Source organism: Ovis canadensis, chromosome 5 (assembly GCF_042477335.2).
Source record: "Ovis canadensis isolate MfBH-ARS-UI-01 breed Bighorn chromosome 5, ARS-UI_OviCan_v2, whole genome shotgun sequence".
In the NCBI taxonomy this organism is placed as follows: Eukaryota; Metazoa; Chordata; class Mammalia; order Artiodactyla; family Bovidae; genus Ovis; species Ovis canadensis.
In genome coordinates, this window is record NC_091249.1 from 37,729,091 (window position 1) to 37,756,791 (window position 27,701).

The window sequence follows — 27,701 nt, forward strand, 5'->3', positions numbered from 1 at the left end:
GAGCCCTCTACAAATAACATGACATTGCCATCATTCCATCTGTTTACAAAATCAAAAATACAAGTAATAACCCAATGAGTCCTTTAGGGAAAAGATTCAATTTAAAAAAGAGAACATTAACAGAGAATTAGTGATGGTGAGCAGAACAAGAAAATCAACATAATTAAGAAGGGTATATAATTATCCAACATGACTTCATCTGGTTAAACCAATGCAACTTAATAAATAACTTGACTGCATTGTGAGTAAAAAGGGTAACAAGATCCAGAGTCCTGTTTTCAAATTCTCATATAATAATCCTACTTCAATCAACCTGTAAAGTAAAAGCATTGTTAAAATCCATATTAACATCATAACATACATCTTACAATGATACAAAAGTCAAACCGTTACTGGGAGATTCCTGTCTTTGTGACAGTATAGGAAAACTTCACAAGAGTGTGCACTTTTGAAAATATGATCAGTGTATACGGTATAGACAAAACAGACACCTCCATTATAACGTTTTTTTAAATAAATAAAAGCACATTAACATAAAAAGAAGTTAAGCAGCACCTGAAGCCTTTGACATGTGTAACTAAATGCTGGTACCCAAACGGTCTAACTGGTTAAGTTTTACTAAGAGGCGCAAAAAAAGGAGCCAATTTTTGACTTAACATTTTAATTCTACGAGAGACAAGAGCTTGTCTGGGCTTACAGTCCTGTCATCTGACAGTGAGTAGCATACCAGTCCTCCACATGTCTTATACTTTGGAAAGCAGACCCGACTCTGGGGCACTCGCCTTAATTAGATTCTGAATTTCCTTGAATTTTGGATGGTCTTTATCAGCCACCAGCTGTAGCAGAACAGCCTCACTTGTAGTCACAATGATCCCGGTCCGAGCAAGACGCTTAAGGGAAAAAAAAAAAAGACACAAATCAAGAAATAAGCATGAGAATGAACACCATATTAAAACAGCAAAAAGCACAGTGAGACATGCTAGTGTTGTCTATCAAAACCACGGCGCTCAGCCATACATCAAATTCAGTGATGAGGAGAGAGCTCAAACCAGCCATACCAGAAACCCATGAGGATGATTCTCAATATTATTAATATTAGTCCCAACTACTAACATTATAAGGAAAAGAAAAAAGGTAGCCAATATAATGACTCAGATGTGCCAGAGACAGAAGGGATCAAGGCTAAGGACTGCAAAACAATGTTTCTTAAATTATTTTTCCCTCTCTCCAAATATCTGACATTAAACTGTATCAGTTCAGTTCAGTTCATTCACTCAGTCATGTCTGACTCTTTGCGACCCCATGAACTGCAGCACACCAGGCCTCCCTGTCCATCACCAACTCCAGGAGTTCACTCAAACTCATGTCCATCGAGTCAGTGATGCCATCCAGCCATCTCATCCTCTGTCGTCCCCTTCTCCTTCTGTCCCCAATCCTTCCCAGCATCAGAGTCTTTTCCAATGACTCAACTCTTTGCATGAGGTGGCCAAAGTACTGGAGTTTCAGCTTTAGCATCAGTCCTTCCAAAGAACACCCAGGACTGATCTCCTTTAGAATGGACTGGTTGATTCTCCTGCAGTCCAAGGGACTCTCAAGAGTCTTCTCCAACACCATAGTTCAAAAGCATCAATTCTTCGGCACTCAGCTTTCTTCACAGTCCAACTCTCGCATCCACACATGACTACTGGAAAAACCATAGCCTTGACTAGATGGACCTTTGTTGGCAAAGTAATGTCTCTGCTTTTGAATATGCGATCTAGGTTGGTCATAACTTTGCTTCCAAGGAGTAAGCGTCTTTAATTTCATGGCTGCAATTACTGGTATACCCTATGTTAAACTGTATACCTACTTCTGGAGAAGGCAATGGCACCCCACTCCAGTACTCTTGCCTGGAAAATCCCATGGACGGAGGAGCCTAGAAGGCTGCAGTCCATGGGATCGCTAAGGGTTGGACACAACTGAGTGACTTCACTTTCACTTTTCACTTTCATGCACTGGAGAAGGAAATGGCAACCCAGTCCAGTGTTTTCGCCTGGAGAATCCCAGGGACGGGGCAGCCTGGCGGGCTGCTATCTATGGGGTCGCACAGAGTCGGACACGACTGAAGTGACTTAGCAGCATACCTACTCATATACCATAAGTAAAACACTGGTGGCAGAAAAGCCTCATGTGAGGTTAAGGAACATCCCCCTGAATGATAACAGAACCACCACCCTTGCCACTAACATAAGCTTTTCAGAATCACAAACAAGAGTATAAAATTTAAGTTTGTACAGAGTTTCACTGACACGTCAAAGAACATCCTTGCTACACTGTCTCAGTGGAATCATAATAAAGAGTTAAGGACAGACATCTTAAGGTGGGGACAAACAGAGAGTATGCAGGAGGGATGAAGAGGGAAAAGGGAAGGAAGGCAAAGAAGAGAAAGCATAGAAAAGAGTGGGAGCGGGGATAGGAAGAGAATTCTAGGGCAGAGACCCATTTTCTGGATAAATTTCTCAGAAACCCTAGGAGAAAAAGGAGACAAACTGTCATCCCATGAAACACCCACTGTTAAGAGCAGTAGAAGATGAGGTGTTTAGACACAACTCCTAAGAAAGTTAGGAAAAAACATGTGAATCAGTGTCGTATCATAACGGGCATCACTTGAATAAACAGGACATCTCAATGGAGCCAAAGTAAAGCCTTCAAATGGCTGTAGATCCATAGTCCCAACCTTCTCACTGGCACTCTCTTCCTTTTTATCCCCAAGGACGGAGAAGGGAGTATAAGCCGTAGCCTACTTATCAGATAGCAAGTTTGGGCTCAACCACCAGAAAAGAGGAGTGTGAGGAGCAGCTGATCACAAGTCTTGAGAAATGAAAAAAAACAGCAGAGTCACAGAGGAAAGAAGAAGAAATAAGCAAGGCTGCCAGTGTCCTTTGCTGCTGCTGCTGCTGCTAAGTCGCTTCACTTGTGTCTGACTCTGTGCAACCCCACAGATGGCAGCCCACCAGGCTCCCCCATCCCTGGGATTCTCTAGGCAAGAACACTGGAGTGGGTTGCCATTTCCTTCTCCAATGCATGAAAGTGAAAAGTCAAAGTGAAATCGCTCAGTCGTGTCCAACTCCTAGCGACCCCATGAACTGCAGCCCACCAGGCTCCCCCATCCCTGGGATTCTCTAGGCAAGAACACTGGAGTGGGTTGCCATTTCCTTCTCCACCAGTGTCCTTTACGTTGGAACAAATACCAGACGATGAGTTGTCTCTGAGCTTTTTAAAGACTTCTGGAGACTAATTTCCTCCTCCTTGCTTTTCAGTAAACTTCTGACTGTCAAGTCAAAACCCTTAGAAATCTAAAAGGACTGTGTGGTTGCTTCAGACAGGAGGGTGGGCAATAAATATAAGATGAGCTGTGTCTCAGGGCCCTGAACGTCAAGTCACCTAAACCCAGCTCTCTCCCTGGCTGGCCTGCCTTCCTTACTGTTCTGTTGAATCAGTGGCCTTTCAATGAGTCAGCCTGAATCTGAATCATGCTTTCAGTGTCTGTGGAACTGCTTTCTATATTCCAAAGTGCTAACGAAGGTCATTTCTCAGTAATCTTTCTAGTTCTTTCATGAGTCAGGAAGATCAGAAAAGTGTTCCCAGGTCTGAGAAAGAAATGCAATGACCCAGCAAAGACACAGCTTCTCACAGTGCTTTGCTGACCAGAGCCGGGTCCACCCTAAGCCAACAGCTCTCAGGAATGCTAAGAGACCAAGGCAGGGGCAAGCTGGAAAGCAAGAGGCACACACACGAAAACATTTTAGTAAACAGAAACCTACATAAAATTACTTAACTTCAACAATAAGGTATGGCCAATATTGAGCATATTCAAAAGTAATCAAGCCACAGGATTTCCCTGGAGGTCTGGCGGTTACGACTATGCCTCCACTGCTGGGGGTACAAGTTTCACCGCCTCGAGGTGTGGTCAAAAAAAAAAAAAAACCAACAACAACAACCAAAAATAATAATCAAGCCGAGAACCTGTGTTAGGGGAAGGCATGGCTCATGCCTTTGCTAAGAATGCTAAGATCAGGCTAACACATCTTGCCACGGTGCCTGCCCAGCACCAACTGGAAACAGTGCCTGAGCAGAAAGAGAACAGGGCACTCGATCCAGACACAGGCAGGCTGCCACTCACCACCTTCAGCTGTGAGGACACCTAGGACACTGGCCCCAAACTCACTTCATCTCCTGGCTTAAAAGGGGACAATTAAAACTCCAGCTGTTTAATGCAAATGGGTACTTGGCTTAATAGACTTCCAGAGTTCTTCCCTTAGACTTACAAAGTCAGTCCAACTAGGCCAAAGGAAAAGAAAGGTTACTCTGACCCACAAACCTAAAAATACATGACAGCCTCCTAGAGGGCAGAGGAGGAAGAAAAAAAAAGACTAAACCCATTAAAATCCCAAGCAACACTTAACAACTTCCCAGAAGTACAAGGACATCAAGTTCAAGAGAGGGTTTTATCCTGTCTTCTCCCACATTTACCCTGCAACTGCAAGTTGAAAGAAAAACGCCTGACAGATGGTAGGAGCTCAAAACATTCTGAGGAGTAGAACACACACCACAGATCCCAGCAGAGAAGTTTTAATAACGGTAACGATAAATCTTATTAGTTTAACGATCTGAACAGGCAGGGTGGGGAGTCTCAGGAAAGATCTTGAGTAGTTGTGTTTCTCAGGGGAAAGAGAAGGGGAGCTGACCAGATCGCTGTTTCACTTTCGTAGTCACAGAAGAAAACAGGAAACTGAACATTTCTTCCAAGGACTGTGGGACTAACTAAAACACCTCCATAGAAACTTCAGACTGAGAGGAAAGGTCTGAAATGTGGAACATCTTCCCTCATCACCTCTCGACCTGCTTCTCTCCCCTCCAACCTCAGCACTGCAACCCGAAGCAATGCTGGCTGTTCCGTGCAAGCTCAGTCACTTCAGTCATGTTGCGATCCTATGGACTGTAGCCCACCAGGCCTCTCTGCCCATGGGATTCTCCCGGCAAGAATACTGGAGTGGGTTGCCATGCCCTCCTCGAGGGGATCTTCCCGGCCTAGGAATCGAACCTGCGCCTCCTATGTCTTCTGCATTGCAGGCAGAAATCCACCCCAGCCCATATTTTTTCCTTCCCTCCTCACAACTTCTCAAGACTAGTCCCTTGTGGGTCTTGGAAGCTGATATATGCTTATATATTTCTGACTGGAAGGAGCTCATGAAGAAAAGAATAAGAGCTACAGTAAAAATAAAAGCAACAGCTAACACTTGAGTGTTTATTGTGACAGACACGAAGTACTACCAATACATTATTTCATTTAATCCTTACAAAAATCCTCCCACGTAATGACTATTACTATTTCTATTTCACTGCTGACAAAAAAATTAATCAGTTGATCTAAAAAAGGAATGGAAAATTTTACTCAAGTCAAGATGATGATCATAACCTGGGAACAGCCCCTCAGAAAACTCTGAGGACAGTTTCGCCCATCAGAAATCAAAGCACAGTTATGTAAGTTTTTTGAGACAGAGGGCTATACACGAAATGATAAATTATTGACAGTTTATAGAATCCAGATCCAAGCGCCACTGTGGCGGGTCACACGACCCTTGAGACAGTCAAGCAGGAGTATTATCTTTTAAGGAGCTGTCTACTCTTTACAGGTGTTTCTTCTCAAGATGTGCTTAAGGCATAATGTGCATACAGAGTAGGGGGGAAAGAGGAAACCAAAGGGCAAAGAGAACTTCTTCAAGTTTAAATTTTTCTATTTCACCATAAAAATATGAATTTTATTACATATCACTAACTTGAAACCTAAGGCAAAGATATTAGGTGATTGGTCCAAGGACACAAATTTACGAAATGCCAGAACCTGCATTCAAACCCATATTATCCCTCTACTGTTTGGACTCCTGATCAGAAAGATTACAGGCTACCTCTGAAAGAAGGAGGCTCAGGTATTAAAAGGCCAACTGTTTTATTCCAAGTCTTGGTAAAAGAATTGCCAGCAATAACAACTTTCTGTAATAAATGGCATAATAAAGACATGTCTGAAAAATGTAAATGAACGCAGGACAAAAGTTCTTAAAATCTCTTTACAAGAAAGGAAAATTTCTGGTTTTATATGTTCTTAAGTTCTTTGCTTCCTTGGGAACACTTCAAGTTCTGGACCTCAGCATTACCATAAAGGTTATTCATGGAGGAAAACAACTGCCTGTTGAGGCAGGACGGATCAGATTACTAAGAAAATTTGAAAAGTGTTAGTTGATTAATTCTGACTGTAAGGAGAGCTTAAAGATCTCTGCTGAGAGGGGAAGAAGCAATACCTAGTATCAAACTAACCAGAGAACCTAATAGTCCAAATGGACTTGAAAATCGTTGAATAAAATTAATAAAACCTCCCTGTTCAGGAATAAAAGAAGGGATGGCCAACCAGGGCTTTGAAAGCACTGCTGCTGCCAGCTACCCTGTCAGCTTCCACATCAGCCCTCCTCACTGACTTGACCCTTCGTCTTTCTTTCTTATTCGCCGAACTCACCACCCTGGGGAACATTTTAGACTACGAGAGATGACTGAGCAATCTACAGAGAAAGTGGCTCATAGGTCAGCTTAAGCATGAAACACTGGAGCGTCTCAAAAAAAAGAAAAAAAAATCTACATTTTCCATTCTCAATAAAACTAATTAGTTAAAAACTCAGCAATTCAAGTCCAGATTGACATGACTTTAAAATTATGATAGAATTAGAATTAAACAAAACAGACAGAGATCCACAATGTGAAGGATTTCAAAGGATTAATTGTGGGAGTTTGCTCTTCAATAGTCTCGGAATAGGAATTGCTTACGTAAGGCTACCGTTATGCAACGCTGATGAAAATCACTGACACGCCACACAGAGAACCATTAAACACTGTGTGTGAGTGACGCCCACAGTCAGTGACACGCCTATTCCCAGAAATCCAAGTCTGAGGAAATCTACACAAATCTCAGCTGAACCAGCCTGAGGCCCATGAGGCACTAGGTTTTGGATAGATCTTGATCAAGTTAAGCCTAGATGAGCTGCTTTTACTTTGCAAATCTTTAAATAGTTCTAGAATACCTCTTAGTTCCTGTGCAAAACTACAGTAAAGTTAGGACAGAAGATGTAAAGGAGTGTTTAGCATCACTAGAAATAAAAACAGAGCAGATGTGAAACAGGATATGATGGTGAGATCTTAGAGGCTGGTTGTGCACAGTGGAGACCTTGGAAATTGGTGAGTCTGATTATTGTCAGACCAAGCTCAAAGTTAAGAGGTAAATTTTCATTGCTGTTACATGTTTAATATTCTCCAAATTTATCTGAAAGCCTTGGTAAATGAACTATTTTAAAACAGGACAGTTACCTCAAGGGCAAACATCCTGTCCATCATGCTTCTCGATGACGTGGCATCAGCAACAATATGAACCTCGATACCTCGGCCGACGAGCTCCAGAGCTGTCTGCTGGATGCACACATGAGTCTAGATGGGAAGGAAAAACCCATATGTAACACGGTGAAACGACAAGTGTTTTACAAATGTGCAGCAGTACAGTAGAGCCGAAAGAGCACCACAGGTCTAATGACCCCGTCCTACATCAAGTTTTGCCTTCGACCCACCAGTGATCTAGAGCACAGCATCTCTGGCTTTGTTTCCTCTTTGTAAAGTCAGGAACTGAATTACATCAACGGTCTTTGTACTGGGAACCTTGAACATATTCTTACAGCTCTGTGAGCATTTTTTTTTTTTTTGATATTTTCATCTGTGTCTCATCTGGGTGACCTTCATTCAGCTGACTACTACCGCTCGGTTTTGATGCCACTTGCAGTTGGGTTTATTTCTGTTTTCACACCAAATGCCTGACACAAAGAATGCGTGTCTGCAGTACTGTCGACTGAGACAATGGTGGGAAAACTGAGTTGTGACAAGGCACCCAGTAGTAACGGTAGGTCAAATTAAAAATAACTTATAGCTTAGGCAAAAAATACCCAGTATACATCACCAGCAAATGCATTATACAGATACCATCTTTCTAAGTACAAACTTGTATAATTCATTGGCAGGGAATAAAGAGTAAAAACAGACTCCAACAATAAGTGGATTATATAAGCAATGAAAGCAGATGTTAATAATGAGACAAAGCTGACATTATCTTTACATGACAAGAGAGCCACGGAAAATTATCGACTAACAAGTCATTAAAGTTAGCACTGGAGGACTGCTCAAAGATGATTTTGATTACACGTAAGAGCTAATAATGATAAATAAGAAAAAGTATAAAAGTCAGCAACAAGATTTGGCATGACATCTTTATACAAATAGGCTTCTTTTATTTTGTCGGTATTGGAGTCAAAATACAGAAATATTTAATATACATATAAAACTGAGGATACATCTTTCTACTATTAAAACCTACTACTATGAAACCTACTATCAAAACATCGTGGGTGTCTTAAATTATTTGCATTTCACTGTTTTTATGGTTTTCATAATTTTATAATTTCAGCTCAAGAGGTTTTTACAAGCTATGAATAAATACTTATATTCTGCTTCTACATGTCAAAAAACCCCCAAAATCATTTTAATCAGCATTAAGAATCCATGAATATATTTTTTCCTTAAAAAAAAAAAAAGTACCTGATTCAAATGTGAAGGACAATGAGCTACATGACCTCTAAGGTTTTCCAAAACAAAATCATGACCAAGAGGAACTCCTATATAAGTAAACATATTATCTTTGATGAAAGTGTGTTCTGAGTAGTAGTTCAAAGTAAAGGCCCAAAGATCAATCAACCTAGATTCAAATGCAACTCGGTCCTTTAACTAACTGTATGACCTTGAGCAAGACGCACAGCATCTGTGTTTAAAGTTCCCCATCTCTATAATATGAGGAGACCAAAAGTACGTAGATCAGAGGATTGTTCTGAGAGTTTAACAAATTAAAGGACAGAAGAGTGTCTGGACCAGTGACAGGACAATAGTCAACATTTAATAAATGGTGGGGGTTATTTTCTATCAGTTGTTGCTGTTTAGTCATTAAGTCATGTCTGACTCTTTTTGGACCCCACGGACTGTAGCCACAAGGCTCTTCTGTCCATGGGCTTCTCCAGGCAAGTATACCGGAGTGGGTTGCCATTTCCTTCTCCAGGGGATTCCCGACCTAGGGATCAAGCCCATGTCTCCTGCACTGGCAGGTGGGTTCTTTACCACTGAACCAACAGGGAAGCTCTTTTTACCTACACAGTATCCTATATACATGGAGAAGGAAATGGCAACCCACTCCAGTATTTTTGCCTGGAGAATCCCATGGACAAAGGAGCCCGGTGGGCTACAGTCCATGGGGTTGCAAAGAGTCAGACAGGACTGAGTGACTAACAAACACACACTATTCTATACAAAATTACATTCTGGAAATAACAAGTTTTCTACAAATGATATTGTGTCCAAAACAGAACACGTGGTACTTACTTCTACTCCAAACAACACAACACTCCTGACTCCAGGAATCTCTGCTAATGCTGCTTCCACTTCTGGTAATACCATTGAAAATTTGGTCTTTGGAAGTACCAGCTTTACACCTGTTAAATCAATTTCTTGAACAGTGCTTCCAAGACCTTTAGGGTACTGTTCTGTTACAATAACTGGAATTCCTAAAATCCGGGCCCCTTGTAACTGGGGGGGAAATAAAAAGCACAAAGATAAGTACCAATATACATACATTTGTGTATGAATGTATATCATGCTTCAGCAAATTGGAAAAAATAAACAAGTGAGCATACCAATCTCTGTCCCACACTAATAATATCTCCAAAATACTTGATGGCTGGTCTGAACCTTTCTTGCATATCACAGCAGAAAAACACAGTGCTTGAAGGTGTAAGATTTCCCAGGGTAGTGAGCTGAGGAAAAAAGAAAGAATGATTTAGCATTTGTTATACAGTGACCTTTATTTTCAGCTGGAGGTCAGTAAAGAGAGAAAAACATTCCTACTGTTTGACCCATAGGTCAATTTTAACAACTATTGTTTAGAAGAAATGATATGAATAATAGGAAAAAAAAAATTATCCCCAAAGATGTCCACTGAATTGCTTTTAATAGTGAAAATTTGAAATAAACCAAGAACTGACAATACAAAAAATGATTTCACAAAACATGTTTAGCCTATTAAAATAGCATATGCATATGTTTTCAAAAAATGCACACCCCTAAGAAGACATGCTTATAATCTAATGTTAATTTTAAAAAGCGCACAGTTCAATAGTATTTCAAAACTCTAAACATATGAATAAAAAGAAGTAAATATATGAAAATATTGACAAGTGGTTACACAGTTAGGTATGCTGATAATATTTTTTCTTAATACCTTTCTTCTGTTTTTCAAATGCTATTTTAAAACATTTGCTAAACGTTATTTAAAAGTATGTATTACTTTTATAATAAAAAATAGTAAAAAAAAAAAAACAAATTTGATGACAATATTGCTTACAAGTACAAAGAATAAAATTTAAAATAACCTGTAGCAGAGACTGTGGAACAAAAAATGAAAAAAAAAACACCTAGAATTACTGCTACCATCAAGACAGAAATATTAAATCAGTATTCTCAATACCGTCTTAAGAGTTCCAAAAAAAAAAAGCAATGAAATGATGCCAACCACATCACCACCGTCAAATGGAGAGACACAAACCTGACATCTCAATTCTTACACATGTTTATCACAATCAAGAAATTCAATGACTCAAGATGAAAACTGGGTATTAGGTTACCAAGCTTTATATTCATTGCTGTAGTTGGTCTACTACAATAACTTGGGCCCAACATGGATCTCCCAGAAAGTGAAAAATCACTGTTAAATACAAGAATTTAATCTGAGTGCTGAAAAACCCACTGTGCTTTTTTTTTCCCACCTTCTCAAATTAGAGAAGCTCTGGAAAGCACGCAGTTTGATCCTGAATGAGGCCATGCCACTACTCTTCGTACCCCTTAAGGCCCCCCTCTAATGAACATAAACCACCAACAGATAATAATTATTTCTAATTTTCTAGAGAAACCTGAGTCCTGATTACAAAGGTGGTGGCTTCACCACCAGCCTGACCCTAGACCCTGCCTTAGTACCCCGGCACATGTATCACACTTAAGAAACATTACTCCAAGAATTAAATGCATCGTTAAGAGGAATCTTTGATCCTTAGCAGTATGACTGCTCTAGTCAGTATGTACTTTATTTATCTGCATCCTGGTCTGAAGGACTCTGGCACCTTAATCTCCCTCTGATATTAACTCTACAGACGTGTACTGATTAACCACATGCAGTCCAACACCATGTCCATGTGAGAATGGAAGTACCATCTGTAATTCTAAAACTACATAGAGGGTTTTTCTACTCTGTCAATAAGGAATGTTTAAAATAAATATTCAAGCATTTTGAATTATATATGCTCATCCTTGGCTGCTTCTTTACTTAAATTTTTAATGCAAGTACCATGCTTCCATTTTAGTCATTATCAAAAGCAATGAATCTGATGACTATCTAAGTACTCAGGGTACTGGGTTGAAAATCAACCACTATTTATGATCATGTATCTTAAATTCTCAGTAAATATTAAATCTTGGCTCAAAATCCATATATATATAATTTTAGAAATTTGAACCAGGGGTCCCCAGTGAAAAATGATGTGTTGAAGGAACACTATGAAAAGCGGTTTAGCTGCAACGGCCCTGTTTAAAACAACTGCAATGCAACTCAGCAATCCTGCCTTTCTACAACGTACGAAGACCAGCAAGCAGGCAAAATAAAACTCTGTGAAGCTGCCTGGGTATGCTGGACAGCCATGTACTAACACACTGAGAGCCTACACTTACTTGGATCTCCAGCTCTCAGATCTTATCTCAGACTGTAAGGACTAACTCTGTATACATTCCTAACAAGTTTGGAAGGCTGGATTATAAATTAACATAAGGTTAGAAACAGCAAATGTGAAAGTTTGCTGAAGATAGGCAAACGGATAGCAGCAAGGAATAACAGCCGAGGAAGAAGAGATTCAAAATACAGTAAATGCAGATCAAAACTCAACCAGTTCTCAGTCTAGACTCCAATGAAGGAGTAACAGGCTGTATGTTAAGTTATAAACTGAGACAAAATCATTGTCTTACATTCATTAAGAAAATCAGTTACATAATATTTCAGGTCTACCATATAAAATGGTCAAACTACTGAATATTGGGATGTTAAAGGAATAAAACCATACCTACTCAGAAATCCTAGATTATTCAGAGTTGTGGTCTCCCAGGGTTCCTGTTTCCTGGTGCTTCCCAACACCTCATTACAGCTGTTCTGGGCAGGGGACCTCATCAGACATATGTCATATTAGAGGAGGTTAGCAAAGGCAGCCCTGAAATCATTTCCAGCAGAGGAATCCATCATCTCTAAACTTTCAGTTAAAGAAAGAAGCCACAGAGACAGGGGGTGAGGGCAGAGATGACTGGTTATAATTTTGTGAAACAAAAATGCCTAGATATTCTCCTCTCCAGGAGTGGACACCCCTTGAATGTGGCCTGCACTGAGCAATTTGCTTCCTCATAATAGAGAATTGAGTGAGAGGGTAATTATGAATACGGTCTCAGCCAGGCCATCAAGACTGAGGCAATCAGTGAAGTCATGGTGATGGTATTCAGCCTGGATATGTGATGAGAATGACCTTCATGATCTTCCTCTCAAAATCCCACAACCCTTTAAGCACTGAGAAAACAGCAGATAAACCCAAACTGAGATCATTCGACCAAAATATCTAATCAGTACTCCTCAGAATTGTCAAGCTCATTAAAAACAACGAAGCTTTGAGGAACTGTCATAACCCAGAGGAGCCTCAGGAGATGTGGCAACCAAACATAACTAGTATCCTGGATTGGATCCTGGAGCAGAAAGAGGACATTAGGGAAAAGCCTGTGAAATCTGACTAAAGTGTGGCACTCAGCGAATAGTAATGTACTAACGTTGGTTCTTTCGGAGAAGGCAATGGCACCCCACCCCAGTACTCTTGCCTGGAAAATCCCATGGACGGAAGAGCCTGGAAGGCTGCAGTCCATGGGGTCGCTGAGGGTCGGACATGACTGAGCGACTTCACTTTCACTTTTCACTTTCATGCACTGGAGAAGGAAATGGCAACCCACTCCAGTGTTCTTGCCTGGAGAATCCCAGGGATGGGGGAGCCTGGTGGGCTGCCGTCTATGGGGTCGCACAGAGTCGGACACGACTGAAGCGACTTAGCAGCAGCGTTGGTTCTTCAGTTGTGACAAATATGCCACAGTGATGGAGATGTTGGCAAGAGGGGAAACTACGTCACATATGCAGGAGCTCTCTGTATTATCTTTGCAACTCTCCTTGTAAATCAACACTATTCTAAAAAATTTAGGTAAAAAAAATTAAATGGTCTCCCTATGTCCTAAGAGTAGCGAGAAGAGCCACTACTTTATGAATAATCTCCATACCATACAAGGGAGAGAAAGGAGGAGCTGAGGCTACCAAAAAAAACCAACTACTGAAAATCTCTAACTACATCCAATCAACCCCTTATCCACCCCGACTCCACAAAAATGTCAATAACTGTTAAATTACACACTGACTCTATAATCCAGGGACTTCATAATTTGACTCAGAAACTCCTCTTACACCGAAACCTTGTAGATAACTAAAAGTGCTGCTCATCATCAGACCTGTTGCAACTCCAAGAAAGCAAATTAAAAGTGGACTTGACCAAATGCTGTCATAGGTAAACGTGTAGCAATTAGAGATCAACACATATTCAGGAAGTCTGAAGAAATCACATATAAAAATGTTTACATACACACACCTTCATATATTTATCTATCTATATACATCACTATATACACATACATTAAAAATATGTATTTTAATGTGTTGAATACATATTTCAACACAAAAAGTTGATTACAATCAATGGCTTCCTCAAGCAATAGTTTAAGATAAATTCCAAGTATAAAATTTTTGCCCACTTTCTTAACTGTCATAGCTAGACTTTGACCTTAGATTTCATAGTCAAAAGACTCTTCATCCCCAAATTCCATGACTACCGTGATCATAACAGTATTCACCCTGCTTCACATCCACATGTGACCTGACCCTTTTCTAACAACAGCTGCTACATCTGCAAGGATCTGCTCCTCCCTTGCTTGGTCCCCCTGGTTTCTCGGGACAGGCACAAACATGATGGCTGGTCTTGTTCAGTGATATGTGGTGTGCCACGTCTGATCTCTCCATAAACGTAGTACATGGTGAGAGTTGTGTATTGAACTGTGTGCTCCGAAACTCAGATGCTGAATTCCTGACCTCCAGTACTGCACCCCAGTATTGCCTTATTTGGAAACAGTCACTGAAAACACAGTCAGTTAAGACGAGGTCACACTGGAGCAGCATCTGCGTGCGTGCTCAGTTGTGTCCCAACTCTTTGTGACCCCATGGACAGCAGCCCATCAGGTTCCTCTGTCCATGGAATTTCCCAGCCAAGAATATTGGAGTGGGTTGCCATTTCCTCCTCTAGGGGATCTTCCCAACTCAGGTGGATGCCTCATCCAACATGAGAGGCATCCTCATTAAGAAGGGAAATATGAGCACAGAGAAGGCCATGTGAACATGAAGGCAGAGATCAGTGTGGTTCGTCTACAAGTGAAGCCATGCCAAAGATGGCCAACCTACCACCAAAAGCCAGGGGAGGCACGAAACATCTTCTTCCCCACAGTCCTCACAAGGACCCAAATCTGACCTAAAGCCTTTAGAACTGTGAGAAAATAAATTTTGGTTATATAAGCTACTCAGTCTGTAGTACTTTGTTACAGCAGCACCCGAGCAAGTGACTACAGTGTGTAAACTGTGTCTCTTTAGAAATGATTGAAGTTTGAACTTGTGAATGTGGTGTTTTGAAAATTTTAGTAGTCCATTAGAGCAACAATATAGGCATGATGTGCTTGGCAGAGGGGTCCAGAAGGGAATATGGGGTATCATTATTTCACTGAAAAGTGTTTCCAAGGAAACCTATCACAGGTACAGGAAGGCTTCGTTTCAATACTGACTCAAAACAGAGGCCTGTGACACAACTCTCCCAGGCAATACAGGTCAGTCCATGGGCATCAGAATCTGAGTTCAAATGTCAACTTCACTAATTTCAATTGCAAATTATTAACATTTCTAAACAGCAGCATCTTAATCTGGCTTTGCTGGTGGCTCTGAAAGTAACTATCTGCAATGTGGGAGACCCAAGTTTAATCCCTGGGTCGGGATGATCCCCTGGAGGAGGGCATGGCAACCCACTCCAGTATTCTTGCCTGGAGAATCCCATGGACAGAGGAGCCCGGTGGGTTACAGTCCATGGGGTCACAAAGAGTCAGACACAACTAAACACCTTCACTTCCATCTGTAACAAAGTAATAAAAATAGTTGCTACCTCACAGGGCTATGGAGAAGGCAATGGCTCCCCACTCCAGTGTTCTTGCCTGGAGAATCCCAGGGACGGAGGAGCCTGGTGCGCTGCAGTCCATGGGGCCGCACAGTTGGACATGACTGAAGCAATTTAGCAGCAGCATAGGGCTATTTCAAAGACTAAATCAGTTTCATGTAAATCCATCAGTGAAAGTATTAGGTTACTGTGCATCCCTCTTAAAGGAAACGTACACTGTGCTTTCAAGTTTAGCACATGTTAAAAACGGTTCTTCAATAATGAGGTCAAAATACCACTTACTACTAATATGATCCATTAAGAGACTAAGAAATATATAGAGAGAAACATTGATAACGTCTAACTTGTTAGCACAGTCTACAGAATTAAGAAATGGTTCATAAAGTAGATTTCCAAATGTTGCCAAAAGGCTTACAGTAACTGTTGCTACATGATCTGCTTCTGGAAAAATAGGTTTGGAGCTTTTTAATTTAGACTGCAAGAGAATATTTATTTCACTCTTATTTTGCAACCTACTCACCTATTGTGAACACTAATGTGACTGGCATTAAGATTACAACTCAAGATTATCAGTTAAAAGTTTGAGCTTTCCAACTGCTCGCGGGAGGCCAGCCAACTCCACCCATTTTAGTGCTGAGGACAGGGGGGTTCTTTACATCGTACCTGATGTTGGGGTGGCGGTGAAGCTGACCAGATCCCAGGAGCACAGTGACATCTGAATCTACACTGAATTCCCCCTGGCAAATTAAATGTAGAAAAAAACTCCTGAACACAGATCATAGCTTCCACTGGCACACAGTTTATTTATAGGTAACCTTTCTGCTGCTGCTGCTGCTGCTAAGTCACTTCAGTCATGTCAGACTCTGTGCAACCCCATAGATGGCAGCCCACCAGGCTCCCCCATCCCTGGGATTCCCCAGGCAAGAACACTGGAGTGGGTTGCCATTTCCTTCTCCAGTGCATGAAAGTGAAAAGTGAAAGTGAAGTGGCTCAGTCGTGTTCGACTTCAAGCAACCCCATGGACTGCAGCCTACGTCCATGGGATTTTCCAGGCAACAGTACCAGAGTGGGTTGCCATTGCCTTCTCCAAGGTAGCCTCTCATGTATCCACAAAGAGCAAAATGTGTACAACGCTTTGGGCAGTAATTTGAAATGTTAAATTTTTTACAAGGTGAGTGGGTGGGCGAGAGACAATCCCTTTGGATTCAGCTGTTATCTCCAGAGCCCCTGACACTGTCAGCCTCCTGAGAAAAGCCCTGCCTACTTCTTTAACTCAAGAGTTCTGAGCATTGCTTATCTACCTGCTCCTCCTACACACTCCACAGTTAAGGTTCTGAAATCCAAAGTCATCACCTTCCAACTAGCAAGCCCAAGGGAGACCCAAGTCCTTTCCAGTTTCTTTTCAAACCATGCCTTCTCTTCGTTCCCACCCTGAACTCTGGGGCACCTTCTAGCTAAAAAATGTCCACACCTCTGTTTAAAATAATCTTCATACTAATACACTTCCAAGAAAGTAAAACCTGGAGCAGAATCCCTTCCCAATTAAACACCTCAGAGAAGGTCAAAATAACCTTCCCAGGAAAGCCCTTATCTTCTGCCCACACAAAGCTGCCAGAGCCCTCCCTCCTACGTACTCAAAACAAAATACTCTCAGTGGTGTCATTCTTAACCACGTCCATTTCTTCCTCTCTTCTGCTTGGGTTCTGCCTTCCCTGGTGACAAGCTGGAAAAATACACTGATAGTGGTATGATATCAAATTTACATGAGCTTCCAGGGTTGAATTCTCCATTAGTTAAAACTTGGGAAATACCTTGTGAAAAATTAACACTTGTAAGTCATAAAAATGACCTAAATTCCCACTGTATAAGCCTCTCATTTATATTTCTTCCCCTTTGTCTCTAATGCCTCAGACTTCAAGCATTTTGAGAAAGTTGAAGACACATAAAAAGTGCTTGAAACATGAGCTGTCTTTAGCTACCTGAGCTGTCAGCAGATACTCAGTCACTGTTACAGAATATTTCAGAAAGGAAGACACTAAAAAGTTATCATAGCCTAATACTGGCAATGGGGTCTTAAAGATGAATCTCCATAGAACCGCTAACCAACCATCAGTGCAGGCAGTGTGTTTTGCAGGGTCATTAGCAACAGTCAGTACAAGCCTAAAAGCAAACTTAGGCCCCTGTGGAAACTGAGAATACATTCTAGAATATACAGGATGTTAGCCAGAGCTGCAGAGGCTATAAGGCCTTCTCCAAAATCACAAATGGCATTATTTAAGCCATGGATGACAAGTGGCCAAACACGCTCTTCCTCCCTGCCTCTGGTAGAAGGAGCCTGTTGTCCCTGAGGATGGTCTCCCTGACCAGCCACCTTGAGTCTTTCTGACTGACAGGCATCTGTTCCACAGAAGCAATAAATAGCATCAAAACAACTGATATTACAAGCCCAAGTTTGTGACTTGTTTCCCGTTCTGCTTGATATATTCATTAAGCATGAAAAGAGAACATGAATGCTGAGGCCAGCTATAGGACCCTCTCATGCTTTATGTACCTTGGGACCTTGGGCAATTTCCTACATGTTCTGCTCTTTGGCAAAATGAAGGAGTAGGATTTTAGGTAAGGAGCATGAATTCGGTCTTACCCCTGTTTACATTCATTATGCCAGGCACATACAGCTGCCACTCAAATGCAGAATGAACTCTTAAGTTCTTGTCCAGCCATGAAATGTCCATGTCTTCAGGATTATACAGCTGGGCTCCAAAAAATATAGTAAAATGGTCATGAAAAGAAATGTCTTCCATTTTCCTTCTGGGAGTATCCACACATATATACATACATGTGTGAGCATGTATACACACATACATATCTCTCTCTCTTCATATGGAAGGGATAAACAGGTATCAGAATAAGCATATGGATATATACGGTATGAGTGTGCAACCCTCCACATTACCTATTTTTAAGCTTGGGGAGGCACCTGGCTGAAGAAGTCAAGCTACTGTGATTACTAAAATGAAATAATATAAAAATATTTTAAATACTTTAAAATATCTAAAGTATCATGTAACAGATGCTTAGGTATTCTTGGACTAATTGATGAAAAATAACTACATTTTCAAAAGGATGGGGCAGAGCAGTGCTACTATAATTATTATTTTAAACATTACCACAAAAACTTAAACTATTATTTTATCTCCAATACCAAGCAAAATATTTCAAAAGCCACATGTGTCCGGAATTACATAATGCCTTTTGAGAATGTACAAGACATCTCAGGTATATACATACATATTATTACTTTCTTTAGTTAAAAAGAGTTGTCAGACCCAGACTGAATGTTTCAAAAAATAAAAAAAAATCCTATTATTGGCGGAGGGGGAGGCCTTAAAGACTTGAGAAGGGCACCAGTCTGGCATAACATCTCTTAGGTAACAGCCCACCTTCCCTCCCAACCACTACAGGAAACACATCACAAAGCAGTCAGCCTCCTCAGGAAAGCTCCAGATCTCTTCAGCTAGTATCTGGATTCTCGCCTTTATTAATGGGTTTGTCAAAGGTGCATCCAACTTCTTCGGTATTTTTGGCAGCATTAATCTAAACAGACTGACAAGAAAGGCTGCAGAAAGTGTCCGCCATGAACACTCCTGAAGACATAGAAATGGGGAGTAGTAAACCCCTATCAACCACAACTCCCAAGAGCAGGGCAAATTCTAGGGTATCAGACACCAGGTACCTGCCTCCGTTTTGGCTCATCAAGGGCTGACCATGTAATCTCACAGCCTTTGTCCTCTGATTAAAGTACCTGCTTTGGAAGTTTCTGGACTGGGTGCTGGAGTGATAGCAAACAAGATCAATTCCTCAGACAACTACAACTGAAAAGAAAACTAGAGGGCAATCCTCAGAAATGACACCTGAATATTAAAGTGATTTCTAAACCTGAATCCCACATTTCAGTTTGGTTTTCCAAAGAAATGGCTTACCTGTCTCTCAACCAAAAAATTGTTGATGGTGTAGTACCTAAAATACACCTTTTATTCTTGCTTTGCAACAGTGTAAATCCTCGAGTGAATCCTCTGAGCAGAGCACAAAAAGAACCCAGGAGGCAGATCTGTGCAGTATAAGAACACGGCTTTTTAAAAATATTCAAAAGCTATAAAATAATCCTCACGTATAACAACTTTTCCAGCTAGCACTACCAGGAAAGAATGGTCTGGCTAAAGTTGGGTATTTAAGAAGGTACTGCAGCCTGATTCGAATGACTTTTTCAAGGCAGTCAAATGTATACGTGTAATCAACAGATTCAGCTGACAGTTACTATGAAGAGGCTAAACACGGTTATTTCACTTAGGGAAGGCTGAAGATCAAAGGAGCTGAAAGCTGGGAAAAAGGAGGGGTGAAAGGATAGGACTCCAGAAGTTTGTGTTTCCGCAAGTGGTGAACACAACTCCGGGAACAAACCCCAAGCCCGACACTCCGCACAACCTCTTTTCCCGGTTCTGCATCACGCCAAAGGAAAACACAGCTACTCTGCACAGCCCTTGGGTTACGCAGGCGGCTGGGACTTGCTCCCAGCACACAAAGCGGATGCGGGAGGCTGAGGACCACACACGTGGGGGCGTTCGCGCGCGCCGCCTCTAGCTGGGAGGCCCACGCCCCATCCTTGGCGGAGGACAGCCGGTGACCGTCACCTTCGGACAGGCGCCGGGGCTGGGCCACTCACGAGGCTTGCGACACCGGCGCGGCCCTTCCCAGTCGGCGAGGCGCGCGGGGCCGGCCGCCGCGGGGCACCTGAGGAGCGCGGCGGGGACGGGGACGCACGGGGACCCGGAGCGGCGGGGCGCGCGGCCCTCCCGCGGGACCCACCTGGATCTGCAGCGGCACGAGGCGCACCTTGCAGCGCTCGCTCACCGCGAAGCCCTTGGGCAGGTCCACGTACTGGCCCCACTCCTCCGCGAAGAGCTGCACTACGAATTTGCGGTGCATGTCGATCTGGTCGCCGTACAGGCTGAGGAACTTCTGGATGAGGAGCTCGTAGCCCGCGCCGTGCGGCACGGTCGCGGGCCGCGCAAAGACCGAGAAGCAGAAAAGCACGGGGACCGTGCCCGACGGCGCCCCCGCGCCCGCGCCGCCGCCGCCGGGGAGCGCCGGGACCGCCGGCTCCGCCGCCGCCATGTTCCCCGAGCGTCTGCGAGCTCCGAGGCCGCGAGGCGCAGACACTGCCGGCCGCCGCGGCCCCGCCTCCCCGCGCCGCCCGCCGCCCGCTCGGGAAGGCGAGGGGGCGGGTCCTGGCGGCCGAGGCTCCCGCGCCCTCCTCCTCGCCCGGGCGGAGGGCGGACCCCGCGGAGGGCCGGGCTGTGGGAGCTGGGCGCCTGGCCAAGCGCCTGCGCCCGCCGCCGGGACCGCCCCCTCCAACCTCGGGCGGGCCGGGGATCCCGCACACCCTCGACCTTCCGAGGCTGCCCGGGGCTCCAATCCTCAGAGGAGATCGGTGCCCCCGCCTTCCAGCCCGCTCCGCCCACCGTCGAGCGGTGTGCTCCGGCGTTTGGGGCTGTCTGGCGAGATCTGCTGGGGTGCGTTACCTGTCGGCCTTGTCGAAAGGCAGGCAGTCCTTGAAGACGGCGGTAGTGGTATTAAAAGCGGTAGGGCAGCTGATAGATGCCCTCAGGAGAGCGGTGGAAGTCAACGCTTCCTTAGGAGTGCCACCCAAGACGTAGAATTTCATGGTTTTTTTTTTTTAACCCCATGAAACACAGTCTCTCCAGTCGTGGATTTGAGATCTTACCCTCTCTATATCTCAACCCAATTTCCGGGAGAACTTGGATTGAGCATTGGCAAATATAAAGGGGTTTAAGAGTGAAAATCAGGATTTTTTTTTAATTCAAGCTGAGGATTTTGTTTTTAAGCAAGTAAAAACAATCCCCTTCAAATAATTTTTTTACTTGTGAACACTTTAAGGCGCTATAATTAGCTGGAATTAGAAAAGTATACGTTAGGAACCAAGTTTCCTTAAAGGTCAGGTTCTCGGAAGATAGGCTTATGAATCTAAATAAAATAAAATTTTAGATGTCAGAGGTTTCCTTCTCTTAGAAGGAAATAAGGAAGGTGCAGGGTTTCTTAGTTGGCACTGTTGACATTTGGAATGGATACTACCTTTTCGTGGGGGCTATCTTGTGTGTTTGTATGATTTAAGCAGCATCTCTGACCTCTACCCACTAGATGCCAGCCTCACCCTCCACTTCCCTCTCACACTTAATTTGATCTTGACAATCAAAAAAAATGTTTCCAGACATTGTTCAATATACTCCAGGAGACAAATTTGCCCCTAGTTCAGAGCCACTCCTTTAAAGTAATGCCAGTACCATCCTTTGGCCTTTACTTCTCACTTGTATACAAGCTACTGGAAATAGTCTGTTTTCTGGCACCTCATCAAACTTGATTCCATTTAAAACTTGTCTGAATCCATCAAATGCATCAAATCCACCCCAAATGATATCTTTGCAGATATCACTTCACTGCAAGGTCTTCCGTGTGCAGAAGTGCAAATCTATGCTAGTAGAATGGTAGTTTAATTACCAAAAGGTACCTATTCTAGGTATTAGTCTGCTGCTAAGTCACTTCAGTCGTGTCCGACTCTGTGTGACCCCATAGACGGCAGCCCACCAGGCTTCCCCGCCCCTGGGATTCTCCAGGCAAGAACACTGGAGTGGGTTGCCATTTCCTTCTCCAAGGCCTGAAAGTGAAAATGAAAGTGAAGTCGCTCAGTCTTGTCTGACTCTTAGCGACCCCATGGACTGCAGCCTACCAGGCTCCTCCATCCATGGGATTTTCTAGGCCAGAGTACTGGAGTGGGGTGCCATTGCCTTCTCCAGGTATTAGTCTAGGGGGGACTAATTGTAAAAGAGTTCCTTCTCCTTACTAATGCCTCTGAGACAGAGCAGGTTAGAGAAATTGATCTGAACCTTAGACCCCCTCAACAAGCACCTCTGTATCTAAACAATGTTTTCTGGTGGTCTTCAGTCAACATACTTACTCCACTCTCAGATTTTTAAAGTAGGTCTCCAAAGAAACCAACTTCCATATCCACTGTACTACCTGAGATTGGCCTTTGGCCATTTTTATTTAACATTGCAGTCTCTGTGGGAATAACACACAAATAGCATTAATAAAGCAGGTATTTGAAGGACACATTCACATTTATTGAGTACCAACTGTGTCATCCCTATGCTAGAGAAGGGCCATAAGTATAGCTTTCACTGATAATTTACTTTTCTCAGGAATTTAATTATTAGAGTACTAAATTTGATAAATGTCATTGGAAAGAGTCAATGAATAAGAATCCATCAGCAGATATTCTAATGACAAGTAGGAAATAACTATCCTAACTGACAAAATCATCACAGATAAAATGCGCAAAATGGTCTCATATAGGATTCTCAGGGGGTTTACTAGTTAACTCTAAGTACTTACTTTCAGAATTTAAATTCTAAGCAATTCAAGAAGTTAGTTTATACAGTATTGATTAATATGTTAATGCACTACAGAAACAAACTTCAAAATCTCAGTGGATTAATACAACAAAAGGCTTATTTCTTACTCCCCCTAATGAGCAGCAATATTTGACAAGTTGGTCACTCTTTCCATTTGAATCATATGCTTCATTTCCTGGATACCATTCTCTTTTGTTTCTCCTTCCACTTCATTTTCAAGCTCTTTTCCCACCTTCTCCTCATTTCCCAGATCTCTAAATGTTTCAATACCCCAGGGCTTAGTTCTCTCACTTGTCTTTAAGAGGTGTGGCTTTAAATACCACCCATAGACCTTTGATTTCCAGATTTTTGTCACACAGGGCTCATTCCTAAATGCCAGACTCATATAAACAAGTGCTTATTTGATATCGTCACTTGGATCTCTAATAGATTTCTCACATTTAATTTGGTTTGCACCGTCCCAAAATTTCTCCCTCTGTGCTAGCATGTAAGCATATGTCAACCTCAGTTTACTAAGTACAATAACCATTAGCTTATCCTTTATTCCTCTCTATCTCCCCCTCTAGTCTATCAACAAGATCTGATCATCAAAATCCAAACTTTCTTATCCATACAGTCCTACCACCCAAGGCCAAACCACCATCGTCCCTCATCTGACTAAAACACGGTCATCTTCAACAGTGCCTACTGTTGATTTTTGTACCCCCGAAGGCCATTTACTACAAGGCTTTCAATTCCTGCAGTGAGAAGACAGAGAACATTGAGGATCAGGACTAGGCCTTAAATGTTAAGAGGAGCAGAGCTCCAAAGAACATTAAATTCTTAAACAATACATATTTTCTATGCCAAGGCCAGGGACCTGGCTGGGAAATGGAACCATGACACAGGCAATGGGATTGATAAAACTAAAAATCCTAAGTCCTCAGACTCCTTGGGCTTCCCTGGGGGCTCAGATGGTAAAGAATCCACCTGCAGTGTGGGAGACCTGGGTTCGATCCCTGGGTTGGGAAGATCCCCTGGAGGAGGGCATGCAACCCAGTCCAGGAATCTTGCCTGGAGAATTCCACGGACAGAGGTGCCTGGCGGGCTACAGTCCATGGGGTTGCAAAGAGTCAGACAAGACTGAGTGATTAACACTAGCGTTTAACCTCAGATTCCTTCATGACCAGCATTCCCTCATGTTTTGAAGACAAGGCTTTTCCTTAGCAAGACATGAATTTTCTCAAGATTTTCCCTCCACCTTCCTTCCTGGTACCTAGGCCCATACATAGGCTTGCTGCTGCTGCTGCTGCTGCTAAGTCGCTTCAGTCATGTCTGACTCTGTGCGACCCCATAGACGGCAGCCCACCAGGCTCCTCTGTCCCTGGGATTCTCCAGGCAAGAACACTGGAGTGGGTTGCCATTTCCTTCTCCAATGCATGAAAGTGAAAAGTGAAAGTGAAGTCACTCAGTCGTGTCCGACTCTTAGTGACCCCATGGACTGCAGCACACCAGGCTCCTCCATCCATGGGATTTTCCAGGCAAGAGTACTGGAGTGGGGTGCCATTGCCTTCTCTGATACATAGGTTTATGCAACAACAAAACCAGGCCATTGTTGTACTGGGCCTTTTAAAGAAGGAAAGGCGTGATATCTCATAGGAATTACAGAATCTAACAAGCATGTACCAGTAGGAACTGAGACCATGCATGGCCCTGCAATATGAGGGTGCACAGTCAAGGAGGTGAAGCATAAGTTTATCAATCAAGAAACTACCAGCATACAGGATTTAACACCCTTGTAAAGATTTTGGGAGATAGACCAGCTGTTTCTAGGGCAGTTTCTACATGGACCATATGTTTACATTTCTCAAACCAAAGCTATGGCAGCTGTCTTTCCCTCCAAAGAGGTATAAAGTGACTGGACATCCTTCAGAACATCACAATTGTCCACTATATTAATAACATCATGCTAATTGGAGAAGAAAAGGAAAAAGTAATTATTCATGGCAGGCCTTGGTAAGACAAAAGAGCTCCAGAAGGGAGAGAGAATCTCAGAAGTTTCAAGGACCCACCATATTCGTAAAATTTTAGGATTCAGTATCTAGGGCATTCCAAGACACCCAGTGAAAACAAATAATCACTTCTTGCACTTGCATTTCCCAACATGAAGAAGAAAGCAAACAGCCTAGGAGACCTCTTTAGATCATGAAAGTGAAAGTGATAGTTGCTCAGTCTTGTCTGACTTTTTGCAACCCCATGGACTGTAGCCCACCAAGCTCCTCTGTCCATGGAATTCTCCAGGCAAGAATACCGGACAGTGGGTTGCCATTCCCTTCTTCAGGGCACCTTCCTGACCTAGGGATTGAACCTGGGTCTCATGCATTGCAGGAAGATTCTTTACCATCTGAGCCACTAGGGAAGCCCCTTTAGATCATGGAGACAGCATCTTCCACAACTGAGCATAAGCCAAGACTCATTCTGCGTGCCATGAAATGCTGCCAACTTTGAGTGTGGCCAGAGCAATGGAAATGACTTTGCAGTAGATCCCAGCAGTGGTGCAAGCACCTCTGCCTCTCAAAGCATACAACCTGACAAATGCTATGGTAATGGAAACACTAATGGTACAAAAGGATGCTGTTAGATTTATGGAAAATCCTCATGCAAGAGTCACAATGCAAACCATCAGTCATCGGTTTCGGAACGAAGCCATGGCACCTGCAGCAGAAATTTATACTCCGCTAGGACAGAAAGTGACCATGTAGGTGGAAGAGCCCATCCTGAGCTGATTTCTGTCAGATCCACCAAAGCCTATGATTGAGAAATGCGAGAGGAAATAGAAAGTTGGCATGATGCTTATGGAATTAAGAATAAGCAAGGCGGGACAGAACAGTGAACTATAAGAGCAGCTAGTCTAGACACCTGCACCAGCCACCTCTGTCTCACCAGTGCCTGTCCCTCAGGTCCTACTGGAAATCCATTATCCCTAGCTGCTGGGAGATAAAAAGTTTGGATTGGCTTAATATCCTGGTGTAAGACAAGAATGAGGAGAAATCCTCCCAGTGGCAAAACTCCCAGTGACCAGTGACCTGGTCATCCACTTTCCTTGGAAAGAGAAGTCGCCTGAACAGAGCTTAGAAAATACACAGAATCATAGGCAATGGCAAATGGCTTGGCAAGCTAGTCAGGAATCTGGAGGAAGAAAGACTGGACAATCAGGAACAAAGAGATCTGGGATAGACACACGAATGTGTTCATGTGGGAATGAGCACCGAACGTGACAATTTTCATATCATATAGTAATGTTCCCTAAAAGGAGCTGCTAGAGGGTAAATATTATCCTACCAGGTAGACAACCAGAATATATAAAAGACTCCTATTAATCAATAATAAAAAGATAACCCAGTTAAGCTTCTCTGGTGGTTCAGATGGTAAAGAATCCTCCTGCAATGCGGAAGACCCAGGTTCCATCCCTGAGCTGGGAAGATCCCCTAGAGAAGGAAATGGCAACCTACTCCAGTATTCTTGCCTAGTTCCTCATAGGCAGAGGAACCTGACAAGCTACAGTTCATGGGGTCACAAAGAGTTGGACATGATTGAGTGGCTAACAAATACATAGCCGAATTAAAATGGGAGAAAAGACTGGAACAGAGATTTCATAAAAAATGATAAATGAATGTCCAGCAAGTACATGAAAAAGTGCTTAACGTCACTAGTTGTCTGGAAAGTACACATGAAATCAACACCAACAAAAAATACTACTTCACTACACTGGAAAAAGCTAAAATTAAAAGGACATGGCAATAATATAGAGCTAAAATTTGTATGCGTTGCAGTGGATGTGTAAATAGCACAACCACTTTGGAAAAACTGATAATGAACTTTTTTACTTAGGTAAATATGTACCTGGCCTTTAACCACAAATCTTGATTCTAACTATTTATGCAAGGGACATGACAACATGTTTCCACAAAAGGGATCACATATCAATATTCATAGAAGCTCCATTCACAGTTTCCCAAAGCTGGAAATAACCCAAATATCAATAAGATTTGATAAGCAGGTAGTGATATATTTATACAATGGAATACTACACAGAAATAGAAAAGAATGAATATCTGATATCTTAATAACATGGTTGAATGTGAAAACAAACAAAAACATGAAGCCAGACACCAAAAATATGCATTGTACAATTCCATTCAAATCATGTTTGAAAAGAGAGAAAGTTGATCTTTGGTGATATAAATCAGAACAGTCATTGTCTATGAGAGGACTATATGACTGGAGGTGGGGTGACAGTATTCTCTAGGGTAATGGAAATACTCCGTATTTTATTTGTGTACTTAGGATCTATGCATTTTACTCTACATGAATTTTTACCTTAAAGTAATTCAAAATAAAAAGTATAATTCAATGTCTTATATTAGTTCTCTGATTTGAATTTCTGTCACTCATTCTGCTCCTGTCCCATTGACCCCTTGTCGTCCTCATCTTTGGTACTTGTTCTTTCTGCCTGAAACCATTTTTCTCTTGGAGATCTATACTCTCTGAGCTTTGTATGTCTATATGAGTTTTTGTTCCCTCGTTTAATTTAGATCTGTATTCAAATAGGGACCTCAAATCAAAGGAGTTCAGCCTTGCTATCTTATATAAAATAGATTACTTACTGTGATCACAGTCTATACTCATTTCCTGCTTCGTTTTCTTTTCTTTCTTAACACTCATCACCATTTGTATA

General features: G+C 42.5%; 1 protein-coding gene across 1 annotated transcript; it reads right to left on the reverse strand.

The window, feature by feature from the left end:
* Positions 1-644: 644 nt before the first annotated feature.
* On the reverse strand, positions 645-20,966 carry ISOC1 (isochorismatase domain containing 1). The gene is made up of 5 exons (XM_069591635.1): positions 20,361-20,966; positions 9,807-9,926; positions 9,496-9,699; positions 7,393-7,509; positions 645-890 (listed from the first exon to the last, which is right to left on the reverse strand). The coding sequence occupies exons 1-5, from the start codon at positions 20,667-20,669 to the stop codon at positions 744-746; spliced, it is 897 nt and encodes a 298-aa protein (XP_069447736.1). The 5' UTR covers positions 20,670-20,966; the 3' UTR covers positions 645-743.
* Between the last annotated feature and the right edge of the window lie 6,735 nt (positions 20,967-27,701).

Excerpts from the sequence above, each read along its gene's own strand:
- ISOC1 (XM_069591635.1), bottom strand. The coding sequence starts at position 20,669 with ATGGCGGCGGCGGAGCCGGCGGTCCCGGCGCTCCCCGGCGGCGGCGGC. Across the intron at positions 9,700-9,806 it reads TTAGTGTGGGACAGAGATTG|TTACAAGGGGCCCGGATTTT; the intron begins GTATGCTCACTT and ends TTTCCCCCCCAG. Across the intron at positions 891-7,392 it reads ACAGGATGTTTGCCCTTGAG|CGTCTTGCTCGGACCGGGAT; the intron begins GTAACTGTCCTG and ends TTTTCCCTTAAG.